The 14,569-nt window shown below is 37.8% G+C and overlaps 1 protein-coding gene across 5 annotated transcripts in view; it reads left to right on the top strand.

Annotated features, from left to right (window-relative positions):
* Positions 1-14,569, top strand: part of GSK3B (glycogen synthase kinase 3 beta) — a 199,938-nt gene that overhangs the window by 55,991 nt on the left and 129,378 nt on the right. For all 5 annotated transcript variants that reach the window (XM_033403308.2, XM_004278532.4, XM_004278533.4 and 2 more), the window contains exon 2: positions 11,017-11,210. In XM_033403308.2, coding sequence (XP_033259199.1) covers positions 11,017-11,210 — 194 coding nt within the window. The remainder of the gene's footprint in view (positions 1-11,016; positions 11,211-14,569) is intronic.

Raw genomic sequence — 14,569 nt, forward strand, 5'->3', positions numbered from 1 at the left:
GTGCAGGCTCAGTAGTTGTGACGCACGGGCTTAGTTGCTCCGTGGCATGTGGGATCTTCCTGGACCAGGGCTCGAACCCATGTCCCCTGCGTTGGCAAGCAGATTCTTAACCACTGTGCCACCAGGGAAGCCCCGATAATGCTTATTAAGCATGTGAAGAATTAATCAATAACAATGTATGTGAAGCAAAAATTCAACTGCATCTTCTTTTTCTGTTCTCAAGATTTTTGAAACTTTCTACAGTTAGCCTACTGTGTGCCATTAATGTGAGAGAATACTTACAAACTAGAAAGGTTGTATGTAACACAAACACATATGAGAATATTTTATAAATATAAAACACAGATGATTTATTAAAATACAAGTACTTGAAGTATAGGATTGCATTTCTGTCTCTCTTGTTCTCATTTTAAATGGTACTCACTTTCCCATTGACTTTAGAGTATGTGTTCCAGTGCTTCTGTAGATTGTGGGGGTATGGTATAAAAAAGGAACTTAGCCAGCAGTCACTGTTAATAGGCTTACGCTGGTCCTGTCCTGGTTTATCATTGGATCATGTAGGTAACAGTAGGAGATGACAGAGACCATCTGAAAAGGCAAGGTTAGCAAGGTAGGTGTTTCCCAAGGACGAGAGTTCTTTTTCTTTAAGTCCTCTTAGGCTTCTTACATTATAAGTTATGAGTCAGCAGTGTGAGAATTACTCTACCCTGGCATGGGGGTGTCCCAGCATGCTCTTCTGTGACCCACTAGTAAGAGGATCAGCCATACTTCTTAGGCAGTGGCAATTGAAGCCAACTCTTATTATAGTCCCACTGTGAGTGTAAGACTGTGTCATTTCAATGCTCTTTATTTAACAGAGCCCAGTTAGCTTCTCTTGTAGCAGAGCTTTGTGAGGAGAAATGTAGAGTGGACTCTGCTTTGTGAATTGACCCAGTTGATCTGTCATTACTCTTCCTCCATGGAAAGATGGGCCTGGGACTTGTCCTATTTAAATGGCATTGTTCTGTTCTCTAAAGTCCATTTTTGTGGGCAGAGTACTGGGGAATGTTGTCAGCTTTTGGAGGAAGGAAGAAAGGGGTAAATATGAAAACCAATATGGATTTGATTCCAAAGGATTAGCATCAGTTGGGACAATGCTATTTAATATATTTTTCTCTTAGGCATATTTATTAACTATAAATGTAGTGTTATTACTCATGTAGTTATAAATGTAATCTAAAAATTAATTAACCACTATTTGAAAGTGTATGGTGTTCCTTATGGAAATGGAATTGACAGAACTCTTATTACCTGGTTATTTTATTTTTCATAGTTAAAGAGATTCTTGTAAAGTTCTTAGGAGGTACCCTATCTCATTTCCACTTTAACAGTTTAACAAGTTAAACTGTAACATTTTATGTTTATTTTCCTCCCAGATTATACAGAATAGTCTTAGCCTGTAAACAGATTGTGTTTTAAAAGTTCATCAGTTGTTTTGGAACTCAAAACATACTTTTTCACTGAAAGTTTTGTAAATATGTGAAATAAAAATAATTAGGTTCCCAGGCTATCCTACAAAAGCCTAACTAAGCCATAATTAGCTCAGATATCTACATACTATAGTGAAAAATAATAGAGAATAATAATATTCTCTATATTATATTATTACTGATAATATAATATCATATTATAATATTATTTTAGTAAAACTAAAACCCCCCCTAAAAATTAGTTTTGAAAAATTCTTCCAAACGCTGGTACTACTAGATTGATAAAGGGATTTAATCTGAGGGAGATGAGAAGTAGATAGAGACTGTGGGAAACTGACATCTTTCTGGGTACTTTCAGGAGCTTAATAGATAGATGGGATTGGCTTTTTAACTCATGGCTTTACTTTCTCTTGATACTGGTGTAAGAGCAGAAGTGCTATCCTTTTGCTTACCAGCTGTGGTTAAGGTTGCTTTTTTAGTTCTTGAGTGGAATGAAGTGATAGGGAAAAGAAAGGGAGAGAAAGTTTCTTTTGTTAACTACAACTTGAAAACAAACAGACAGAAGGTGAAGTAACCTAGGATGTCTGTTGTCTGAGGTGGATTTAATTGACATAAGAATAATGCAAGTGTAAGGGAGTGGGGGGAGAGTATAACAATGTGAATGATTCCTGTTCTGGGAGAGAGAAGGTGATAATAAGAAAGTGTGTTGAGTTAGACAACCCTGTGTTGGTCAGTAACTGGTGCTGGGTACCTTTGGAAGCTGTTTAGAACTGGGAATGAGGAACAGTGTGCTAATTTGGTATTTATATTTGCACATATTTCAGAGTTGGTTTTTCATGATGTGGGACAGCATCTACCACCAAATATTACATAGATTTGGGGGTATTTTTTAAAATAAATACAATTATCATTATTAAGCAAATATGCTGTTATCTTTACATTTATGAAAAGTGAAATATTGTATGTTAATTATGTTAACATGTAATGGGTTTATTTTTGTTATTTCTGTTATTTTTAAATGAATTAATAAATCAGTATTTTTAAAACTTAAAAAAAAAGGGAAATATTGTAATTCAGCCAGATCAATAGGAGATTCCTAAAACTGTGTAATGTAGAGAGATTTAGTCTTCATATTTCTTTTTTGTTTCTTGATTAGAAAAATCATGCTTCCCTGCTTTTTCTGTCCCCAGTAGGTTTCTTATTTAGAATAAACCACACAAACCCCCCGCCCCCGCAGACGTGCCCCCACCAAAAAACAAAAAGGCAGGAAATGTTTCTTCTGTTCCTGCAAAAGTAGCAGCTGTCGTTAACCAGTGGATTATTATTTTGTATTGTGATGAATCTGTTCAAGTACTTAAATTTTTGCTATCAGGTCACTGATTTGATTTTCCTCAGAGGAATTCTGACTCTCATTTTACTCATTTTAGATAGCCTTATGTATCAGGTAGCCTTATGTCTCGGGCAAAACGAAGCAATTTTTTATTGAAAGTATTTTTGCAGTTTATATTAAAATGTGTGAGGGGACTTCCCTGGTGGCGCAGTGGTTAAGAATCCGCCAGCCAGTGCAGGGGACACGGCTTCGAGCCCTGGTCCGGGAAGATCCCACATGTCGCGGAGCAACTAAGCCTGTGCCCCACAACTACTGAGCCTGTGCTCTAGAGCGCACATGCTGCAACTACTGAAGCCCGCGTGCAGCAATGAAGACCCAAACGAAGCCACAAATAAATAACTAAATAAATAAAAATTTTAAAAATGTGTGAGGATGCTTAAGTGGTACTGTTGGCTGAGTTATTTTTATGGATTTATTTTGGAATAGAAATAAATGGCTTGGTTTGCTTCCATTTTTATAGGCATTGGAAAGTGTGTTAAACTTGGGAATTGGACGACCTGGGCAATTTTGCTTATCTTTTGAGCTTCAGTTCTACAGTTCATTATTGGTTCTATCCCCCCCATAGGACTGTTGCCTGGATAAAGTGAGGTTATGGGTCTAAACATGTTCATAAACTATCAAGTGCTCCACAAATATGTTATTGGTGAAGATGATGTGTGGTGATCATGGTTGGTCCCAGGGAAAATTGTCAAACCACTGAATTTGTCTTTGCATTTTCTTCTCAGTCTACTGAGTGACCCAGTCCTTTTGAGAGATTACAGAGTCTTGTATCATTTTAGAGGAGGAATTAGAGGTACTTGTTGTAGTGACTTTAAGAATTTTAGCAGATTTCAAAGTTTAGTGGAATCCTATAGGAAGCTGTTCACTTATAAATGAGCAAATATTTTACAGCCTGCTACGTGCATAGGCATAAAATGGGTTACAGCAATAAACGTGTGATAAACTTGATTGTTGCCCTCATGGATTGGATATAGTTGTTAAATTGTAATTGATAAAGCACATGGGACCAACCTAGAGTAACCAAGTCTTCTGGGAGAAAACAGATCCTGTCCTTCCCCTCTTTCCTTTACTGCTGTTTGAAATATAGCATAAAATTTTAGGTTAATAACTTCTTTAAAATGCATATAAAAACACTTGTAAATTTGTATGCTGTGCTGTTGGAAAAGCAGTTTGGATTTAGGGGTGGAGATAACTTTGGTGCGTAGTTCAGGAGAAAGCAAGACTGAGTCAGGGTTTTGGGTTGTCAGAAGGTAATATTGAGCATTGAGGGGATGTGTGTCAGGCCAAGAACAGACGTAATCCATTAAAAAGAAATTATAGAGTGCTGATTTTAATATTACGCTCACTAAAGACTAGAATAAATTATATCAGTTTTGTGAGAGCTATTTTTTGGCTTTCTTCTGGATTCACAGCTGTTCAATACTGAAGTTGCCAGAAGTGTGAGCACTGCTCAGTGAGTCATTGTGTTTTTTAAAGTAATTATTTGTTTCTTTAGTTTAAGTGTTTACCGTTTACTCTTCCCACCCATGTATGGTATACTGTTTCTTTGGTAATATGGTAAACTTCCTCATTAAGAAAGATTTTAATGTATTTGTCTACTTTCTCCCTGCACCAAATTGGTCACTTTTTGTAAATCAAGCAGATAAGCATGTTTAAGACTTAAAGATTCTAATGTTAATTCCTAAAAGCCAAAGCTCTTTAGACACATGCTGCAAGCCTTTTAGACTTCCATGGGAAATAAACCTGTTTCTAAAATATTGATACATCTTGATACTGTTTCAAGTGAAGGCTTAAGACCAAGTAAAATGTTTATTAATTTTGGGTTTGGTTTAATTTTATTCCAGTTCACTTGAGTTAGAAAAAAGGAAAAAATGTGCTTGATTCCAGTTCATAGTTCATGAATAAAATAATATTTAAATTCAGACTGTTGAAAATTAGCATGGTTCATTCTGGTTTTTGGTTTAAAGTAAAATTTGGGTTTTAAGAGAAGATTTAAAATTTGAGTAAATTAAAATTAGTTCAAAAGGAGTATAGATAACTTGAAGTAAGAGTTTTGCATCAGAATCTTCTGTAAAATATTTAAAATTTTCAGTTTTGCTGAAAATAGAAGGTTGATTTTAGGACCTTAACCCCTGTGTGTTATTTTCATGGCATAGTCTTAAGCAAAGTAGTAGGGTACAGGTTTTAGAGTAAATGGATAGGTCTGAATCCTGTGGGTACACTTTATTGAAGGGGTTACTTTGGGCAAATTACCAATGAACCTTTCAAACATCCTAGTTTCTCCCATTTGTTAAATGATTATCTGAGTACATCACAAAGTTGTACGAATTAAATGGTATTATGGTTCTTTCTCACAATATGGTAGCTAGGGGCTTCCCTGGTGGCACAGTGGTTAAGAATCCCCCTGCCGGGCTTCCCTGGTGGCGCAGTGGTTGAGAGTCCGCCTGCCGATGCAGGGGACACGGGTTCGTGCCCCGGTCCGGGAAGATCCCACATGCCGCGGAGCGGCTAGGCCCGTGAGCCATGGCCGCTGAGCCTGCGCGTCCAGAGCCTGTGCTCTGCAACGGGAGAGGCCACAACAGTGAGAGACCGGCGTACAGCGGAAAAAAAAAAAAAAAAAGAATCTGCCTGTCAATGCAGGGGACACGTGTTCGAGCCCTGGTCCGGGAAGATCCCACATGCCGCGGAGCAACTAAGCGCGTGCACCACAACTGAGTCTGCACTCTAGAGCCCCGCGAGCCACAGCTACTAAAGCCCGCATGCCTAGAGCCCGTGCTGTGCAACAAGAGAAGCCACCGCAATGAGAAGCCCGTGCACCATGCTGAAGAGTAGCTCCCACTCGCCGCAACTAGAGAAAGCCGTGCTCAGCAACAAAGACCCAACTCAGCCAAAAAAAAAAAACAAAACAGTGGTTGCTAGAACTGCATTAAGAATCATTGGGGCGGGGGCTTATTAAAAATACAGTTTCGGGCTTCCCTGGTGGCGCAGTGGTTGAGAGTCCGCCTGCCGATGCAGGGGACATGGGTTCGTGCCCCGGTCTGGGAGGATCCCACATGTCGCGGAGCGGCTGGGCCCGTGAGCCATGGCCGCTGAGCCTGCGCGTCCGGAGCCTGTGCTCCACAACGGGAGAGGGCACAACAGTGAGAGGCCCGCGTACCGCAAAAAAAAAAAAAATACAGTTTCTGCCCTACTGCAGATTTACTGAGTCTTTCTAGTGGTGAAATTCTAGAATCTTCATTCTTAGTAAACTCTCCCAGGTGACTCTTACGTCCACTGTGAGTGGTGCTTCCAAACTGTAAAATAGTACTCAGGGAATATACTTATATATGTATTGATGTAAATTGAGCTTCAGACCTCAGAGATGTCCCTTGCCCAGTTCTTATCCATTGCTGCATATTGATGCTCTGAAGAAACCAAAATTACTTGGAAAAGGGTTATGAACAGAGTAATTCTCCTACCTGTAAATAGATACACATGTGGCAAATTGTGTTATTTGTTTTGGCTGCTTGTTGTTGCCATGTTTTTAGTAAACCTTCCATTCTGTTTTGCTATTTTTAAGGTTTCTATATACCTTATCCCTAGGGATTTGTATCTGATCAATGGCAAGTGCAAGAAGTTAAAACACTACTAACTGTTTAGCAGGAAGTAGTCATTTCCCAAATCCTAATAATTCTGCTCGAGTGATTTTTATATAAATTCAAGAGCAGACATTTGCTGGGCCACCTGCATTGTGCTGAACCCTCTGCTAATAAGTACTAGGGAAATAAATCTAAATGATTTAGGTAATGTCTGGCTTTCCTAAGAGCTCATAGTCAAGTGGGGGGCTCGGACTCTTAATAATTATAGAACATTGTGATCAGCACTGTAGTAGGGCATGTACCTGGTGGTAAAAGAGCATAGCAGAAGAATTTTTTTTTTTCAATTCCCACTACCAATAATTCTTCAGAGAAACTATAATTTATTGAGCACTCACTATATGGCATGTACTTAAAAAGCAAAACAAAACAAAACTGCTTAACCTGTGTTATTTAATCATTACAACAACCCTATGAAGTAGCAGCTATTTACATTTTATAGATACTAAGTGGTAGAATACGTGATTCAAACCTTGGTCTGACTTCAGAGCCCATATTAACACCATTATGCCTCTCTCTAAGGACAAAAATGACTGATTTGTTTTTCTTAAGATTAATTTTATGGTTCTTCAGAATTGATGCTTGTTAATCATTTGGCATGGTATCTGCCTGTGATTGAAAATGTGGTATTATTGCACTATCAAGGACTTGGGAGTCTTTTCTGTCTCACCTTTATCCTCTATCACCCTATGTTTTCCTTTCATTTCTAGAAGTGATATACAGGAAAACATCTCCAAAAGCCAGCTCATGTATAACATCTGTCCTTTTTTTTTTTTTTTTTGCGGTACGCGGGCCTCTCACTGTTGTGCCCTCTCCCGTTGCGGAGCACAGGCTCCGGACGCGCAGGCTCAGTGGCCATGGCTCACGGGCCCAGCTGCTCCGCGGCATGTGGGATCTTCCTGGACCAGGGCACGAACCCGTGTCCCCTGCATCGGCAGGCGGACTCTCAACCACTGCCCCACCAGGGAAGCCCCTAAAATTTTTTATCGTGCTGTTGACATTAGGATTGATTTGACTGATTCAGCTGCTTAGTTTGCATTCTCTTTCTTTCTACATAGTTTTGCTCCAAGTTATGAGAGCAGTTGCACACTCGCTAGAGCTTCCACATCATAGGGTAGAGGCCCTATTTCTGGACAATAATAAGCTTATTTTAGAATTTGTCTAACTCTGATGTTCTGTGGACCTCAGTTCCTTGTTTCTTATTTCTTTTGCTTATTAATTTTTATGTTGTTTTCATGTCTCTAAGCTGTTGTGTTTATTTAGGGGAGGACATCTTGCTTTAATAGAAGTTCCTTAGCCATATACTTAGGATAAAGAGTTATTTGAAGTTTAATTTAAAAACCTGAAAATTTGACAGTGGTCAGTGTTTCCCCTTCAGACTATCTTAATCATGCCTGAAAATAAGGTTTTTTGGTTCTTTTAAGTAATTTATATAATAATATTTTTCAATAGACTGTTATATTGTTTTTGAACATCCATAAACATAGCTATCTGTTATATCTCTTCATGAGAAACAATAGTCAGAGCTAGTTTCCTTACTAATCCTATTGTTAGGTTAAAAAGCTTCATAAAAATACCTTGTATCCTCCTTGTATCATACCGGGTGTGCTGGTTTCTCTGGGCTTTGTAGACTTTTAATTTTCTGCTATTTCTACACGGGAGACATTCTTCTGGAGGTAAAGGAAGATTTAATATAGATAATCGTTGCTGACTTTGTTCAGTTTATTTAGTAGTATGACTTATTAACATCTCTAAAAGCCTCCTAGTTAAAAAGGGTCACAGTTGCTTTTTCTCAGCTCTGAATCATTAAGAAATACTAAAATTAGAATGTCAGTGTCAGATACCTCCTAAATATTTACATATGCCCAAAGTGGCCTTTTGGGTTTTGGATGGATCGATTGTTCTGAGGAGTGACTTCAGAAGACAAAAAAATGTAACCACAAGGTGTTGCTGTGTTTGAGAGACTGAGAACAAGACTGCACATATCATTTTGGGATACATATAAGGGGCTTTGTAAAATTGTATTCTGTATTTAACAGCCTTCAATTGAAAGTGGTTGTTCTGTTGCATACCACCTTTCCATTGCTTTATGAGGAGTCTTTTGTGGTTTATATATTTAAGATTTATCCACTGTGCTAAAGAATAGGGGATTTAATTCTATTTTCTAATCAGAATAGGAAATTCATACCACCTGAGTGAATTTTAGTTGTAATAGAGGATTCCAGGAGTTCTCTGGCCAGAAGAGAGTGCCTGAAACTGAGCTGTTCCCACTGCTTTGCTGTTGTTGCTCCTGAGAGACAGTGGCATTTTTTAGGGACCAATTTTATTGTAGTTGGTGTGAAGCTCATGATACCATGCATTCTGGGAAATTCAATATTGGGCAAAGTGGTGACTTTTTTTTTTATTTTTTAATGAGGCATGTCTGTTATGAATTCTAGCTTTTCATGAGGATTTTGGTTTCTTGGTAGCAGTGTTTAAAATGCTGCTCTGTTGTTAAGATCCAAAGTTATGCAGTTTCTAGTAGCAAAAGTTAAATTGTTTGAACATCACAGAATCAATTGTTTTATATTTTTGTTTTCCATATGCTTTTGCTTTGGGATAACTTTCAAACTAATGTTGCCAAAGTATCTTTGGAAAAAGCTCTTTAGCTATTAATAAATGAATAATTGAGGACTGAAAACTACAAAAGATTATTCATGTATTCTCTTACTATTATTCTGGAACTGACCTTTTTTACATCATATTTTCAGAAACATCTGCTTCTTGGGGGGTGGGGTGGGTAATGGTATATGAAGTCGGTCTTTCAGCTGTAGTAGGAAGGTTGTAAAATAATGGCAGAGGCAGCCTGTCGTGAATGAAGAGTTCTTTTACTTAAAGCTTTATGATATTGGACAAGTTAATCTCTCTTACTTTCCATATTTGCATAGTAAACATGGCCCTCCATTTAAGTATTAGAGTAGATGAAACAATCGGAAAGTTCTTTTGTACAGTGAAATTTTATACAGCTGTTATTTTATTGCTGAGTCAGCAAATTGCAGTGCCAAATGGTGACATGCTTTTCCTTGGCACACTAGCTGCTGACTGTCCCATGCATTACTAATGCTCATACCAAGTCACCCCCGGTGTTACCTTGCCATTCTTTACAGCTCTGCTATTTCAGATCTCTGATGGAGCAGTCTGAAGAGCTTGGTGATTTCTGAATAAAAATTCCAGGATGCTTAGGCTCAAAGAGCCATTGTTCCTTGTATACCCAGGATTTCCTACTAGTGGGAGAATATAGTCTGTAAGAGTTCTCAGCAGTTTCTCTAACTGCTCAAAAGAGAACAGAGTAAACCTTTTAATTTTTACTAAGATAGTGACCAGAGGTTTTTGTTGTTGTTGTTTGGTTTGGTATCTAGGGTTAAATATTACATTATTTTTCTTCTATGAGGTTAGTATGAATTCAGTGAGCATCTTAAAAATAAAATTGCTATAATGGAAGAGTAAGAGAGAGAAGAAAAAGAAGTGAAGTTTAGTCAGTGAGCCTAAGGACTTACATTGTAGTGAGAATTGGTTTTAGATTTGTCAGGAAAGAGAGAACAAGCACGAAGTCATAATTGCTACTTCACAAAGATTGTAGTCCCTAGAATCTTTGTGTATTCTGAAATCACTAAAAGAACAATTTAAAGCTTCTTAAAATTAAGTGCTAGGTAGTATAGAATGGTTTAGAATAGTTTAAGAATTCCGAGATATGAACTGTGCTTAGTCAAGAAGGAGGTGGCTCTTGAGCTTGAATTGAAGAGTCTTTGGATTGTTACTGGCGAGGAGAGAAGGCAGAAGAGTTAAGGAGATGGTCATGAGTGGGCAGAGACCCCGGAGCTGGAGAGCTAGTTATGAATGAGGCTCAGTTCAGAATGGGTTTGATTTTTCTTTTAAGTTTTGCATCTCTTACCCCCAAATTTAACATTCCGCTATTTCTTTTACCCATCAGACCTTTCTTGGAAAGGCATCATTATTTTCTGAAGAAGAAATAAGACACGGAGAAGCAAAAACTCAAAGCCTTACCTTCCTAAAGGGAGAGTGGTCTGAATAGAGTCAGCATATTTAGACTTTTTCAATTGCACTTATCTTATTTTCAAGTAAAATAAGAAAGCCCTGAGGAAAGAATTAGGGCCTTTAGAGTTGGACAGATAAGGATTCTTTCGTGGGTCCATCATTCGCCTTTTGACTGAACAAATGTAACATTCTTCTCATTATGTTTAATATAGGAACAGTTCTGTCTACTTCATGGGGTTGTTTTCATTAAATGAAGTCATATATATAAACTAAGCATGGTGTCTGGTCTATGGAATGACTGAATAAATGGTGGTTAAAATAATTACTTATAATTGAAACAAATAGTTGAAGTAATACTATGTGATAAACTAAGATGAGCATTTAAAAATAATTTGTAGTAAAGAATATAGTTTACTTGGTATACTTTGGCAATTTTCTCTGTTGAATTCTTTACAGTTCTCATTTATCTATCCCTTATTTCTTTTAGGAGACAAGGATGGCAGCAAGGTGACCACAGTGGTGGCAACTCCTGGGCAGGGTCCAGACAGGCCACAAGAAGTCAGCTATACAGACACTAAAGTGATTGGGAATGGGTCATTTGGTGTGGTATATCAAGCCAAACTTTGTGATTCAGGAGAGCTGGTTGCCATCAAGAAAGTATTACAGGACAAGAGATTTAAGGTAAGACCTTCAGTATTTCATGTATTTTGTTGCTGTCAATACATGTAAATAATTATTTTTTCAGTTGTTTCTCTTTGCTTTAAATTTCATTTATTGAACAAATTTTTATTCAGCTCAACTACTGTAGTGACTTTATTTCACATTGTGTATTATGTAGAGATAAAATTTACTGAATATTGCAGTATTTTTTTTTGAACTGCTGTGAGTGACATATGTATTTAAAATGCTGTGAAATGTAGATTTTAATTTCTATTTTAAAATGTGACCTTTCTCTGCCTTGGTTGTCATTGGTGTAGGAGACCAGAGAAACATTACCTGTAGCATATGATCATTTGGTACAGTTGACTATGCTTCCTCTCTTGAAAAATTTCCTTTGAGTCAGTGATATAACACTATCATTTTTTTCCCCCATAACTGACCTTTCTTTGCTATCTTCTTATGTCTCCCTTTCATCTGCCCCTAGAAAGCAGTACTCCCCACAGTTCAGCTTATTTTTATTTCTTACACCGTCTCTTTAGGGTGTCCTGTACATAGATGGTCAGAGTCACCTGTACGTTATGGTATAGTGGAGAATCAGTGAGACCTGCGCTCTAATCAAGGCTCTGCCATTAACAAGCCATGCAACTCTGTTCCCTTCCCTACTCTTCCCACCTCTGCAACATTTTACTGAGAGTCTCCTGTGTACTAGGAACTGTGCTAAACATTGAGGGATTAAAAAAAAAATAAGAGGTGATCACTGCTCTGAAATAGCACACAGCCTAGTATCTGTATGCTCCAGAATGTCCTGAACTTTCTAAAGAGATTTAAAAAAAAATTCTGAAGTTTTTGTCTTCAATTCTCTCTCTCCCAAGCACTAGTACCATGTTGCCCAGTCTGAAGGTACTGTTATTTCATATTGGCAAGGTTTCTTATCTAACTCTGACTTAAACTTTCAATCTTAAAGGAAATCCTCTCTATTGGCTCCCATTCCTTGTGGCTCTTTCCTTCTAATGGTTTTCTCATTTACCTGTCATTCAGGCTCTTTCATTCTCTCATACCTCATATCCAGTGATTACCAAATTTGGTTGATTCCCCCCACCCCACCCCGCCAACTGCCTTGTTGAGCTATACCTTCTTTCCTTTTCTCATCACTGCTATTCTAGCCAGACCTTTGTCATTATTTGGCTTAACGACTAGTAAGACTCTTGCCTCTGATCTTCTCACTTCCAGTCTTTCTGTATACCGACATTAGAATAATCCCACAGTTCAGTTTGGTCATGTTGTTTCTCCTACACACAAATCTTCTATGGGTTCCTCATAGCCTAGAAAATAAAGCCTGCCCAGTTTTAATTGTACATTCGGGAGCTTCTATAGTCTTGCCTTATCTCCAGATATTCAGCTTTTACAAACCTTATGTATCACTATCTTTGAGATATATTGGTTTTTATGGCCTCTCTGCTTTTGTTCAGTTTCCGTTCTGTCACTTGCATTCTCCTGCTGTCTAAACCGTGTGCATATATAAAGATCCATTTCAGTTTCTTCCTTTATGAAATTTCCCAGATGATTCCAGCCAGCCCTATGGATCTTGCTAGTCTAGATTCCTTGAACACTTATTGTTCATAAACTAGGAAATCCCAAATTTTTTCATGACAAGAACTCCATTTTTATTATGTGTGTCTCCAGGATATCCACACATTTAATGTGTTTTTGAATTAATAGTTGCTGATAGCAGATACTTATCAAATCCTTAAAATATGCCAGGTGATCTAAGGCTTTTACATGAGTAGTTTTATAGGAGCTTTACTGTTAGTCCTGTGATATTGGTACTGTTATTATTCAGATAAGGAAACCTACACACAAAGAGATTATAAATTAACTTGTCCAGGGTCATACAGTTAGCAAGTGGATAGATGGGCAGGTATTTGAATCCAAGCAGTCTGACTCCAGAGTGCTTTATTATATTTTATCATTGCTGTATCAAACCAGTATATTCTGTTCAGAAGATACTTCGGTTAGTTCTTCTTTTTCTTGCTTTTTTTTTTTTTTTATATAAATGTATTTATTTATTTATGGCTGTGTTGGGTCTTCGTTTCTGTGCGAGGGCTTTCTCTAGTTGCGGTGAGCAGGGGCCACTCTTCATCGCGGTGCACGGGCCTCTCTTGTTGCAGAGCATAGGCTCCAGACGCACAGGCTCAGTAGTTGTGGCTCACGGGCCCAGTTGCTCCGTGGCATGTGGGATCTTCCCAGACCAGGGCTCGAACCCGTGTCCCCTGCACTGGCAGGCAGATTCTCAACCACTGCGCCACCAGGGAAGCCCTTTCTTGCTTTTTAAAAAAAATTTAATTTTTCCCTTTATCATAGTTAAGTTATTCAACTGAAATACAATTTGGTTCATCTGTTTTTGTATGTATCCCTTTGTAGAACTTTATCCCCATTCTTTTTGACTTTTGAAAAAAAATTTATATTTTCAGTCTGTGAAACGCTAATGTGGTTCTAAAAGTCAGAGATACACAAATGTCATTCCCTCTGTCTTGTTTCCACTCACTCCCTCTAGATAGCCAATCTCATTATGTTCTGATTTATTTTTTCTGGGTTTCTTTTGCACAAATGAGCAGTAAGTGTACAATCATCCCTTGGTATCCACAGTGGACTGGTTCCAGGACACCCAGTGGATACCAAAATCTGCAGATGCTCTAGTTCCGTATATAAAATGGTGTGGTATTTCCATGTAACCTAAGCTCATCCTCCCATATACTTTAAACCATCTCTAGAATACTTATAATACCTTGTTGATGCTATGTGAATAGTTGTAAATACAATTTAAATACTATGTAAATAGTTGCTGATGTGGCAAATTGAAGTTTTGATTTTTGGAACTTTCCAGAGCTTTTCCCCCCTGAATATTTTTGATCCCAGCTTGGCTGAATCCCTGGTTGCGGAATCCATGAATGCAGAGGGTAGACTGTAGTTCTCTTTTTTTCTTTCTTACACAAAGTGTAGTATTAGAGATACTCTTTTGTACTTTCCTTTTCTGTTAACTATAGTTCCTGAAAGTCATATCAGTTCAGAGATTTTTCTCATCCGTTTTAGAGCTTCATAGTATTGCAGAGTTGATTCCAACCATTCTTCTATATATGGATATTGAATTACTTTTCAATATTTTGTCATCTCCAAGGGGGCTGTTATGAAAAACTTTGTGCATAGGTATTTATTATTAGATGTGTATCTTCACAATAAATTAAGAGAACTAGGGCTGCTGAATGAAAACATAAACATATATGTAGTTTTGTATGATACTGCTAAATTCCCCTGCATAAGAGCTTGTACAGATTTGCATTCTCTCTAGTAATATATGAATGCCTATTTACCAACAAGGTTTG

Source organism: Orcinus orca, chromosome 5 (assembly GCF_937001465.1).
Source record: "Orcinus orca chromosome 5, mOrcOrc1.1, whole genome shotgun sequence".
Classification (NCBI taxonomy): domain Eukaryota; kingdom Metazoa; phylum Chordata; class Mammalia; order Artiodactyla; family Delphinidae; genus Orcinus; species Orcinus orca.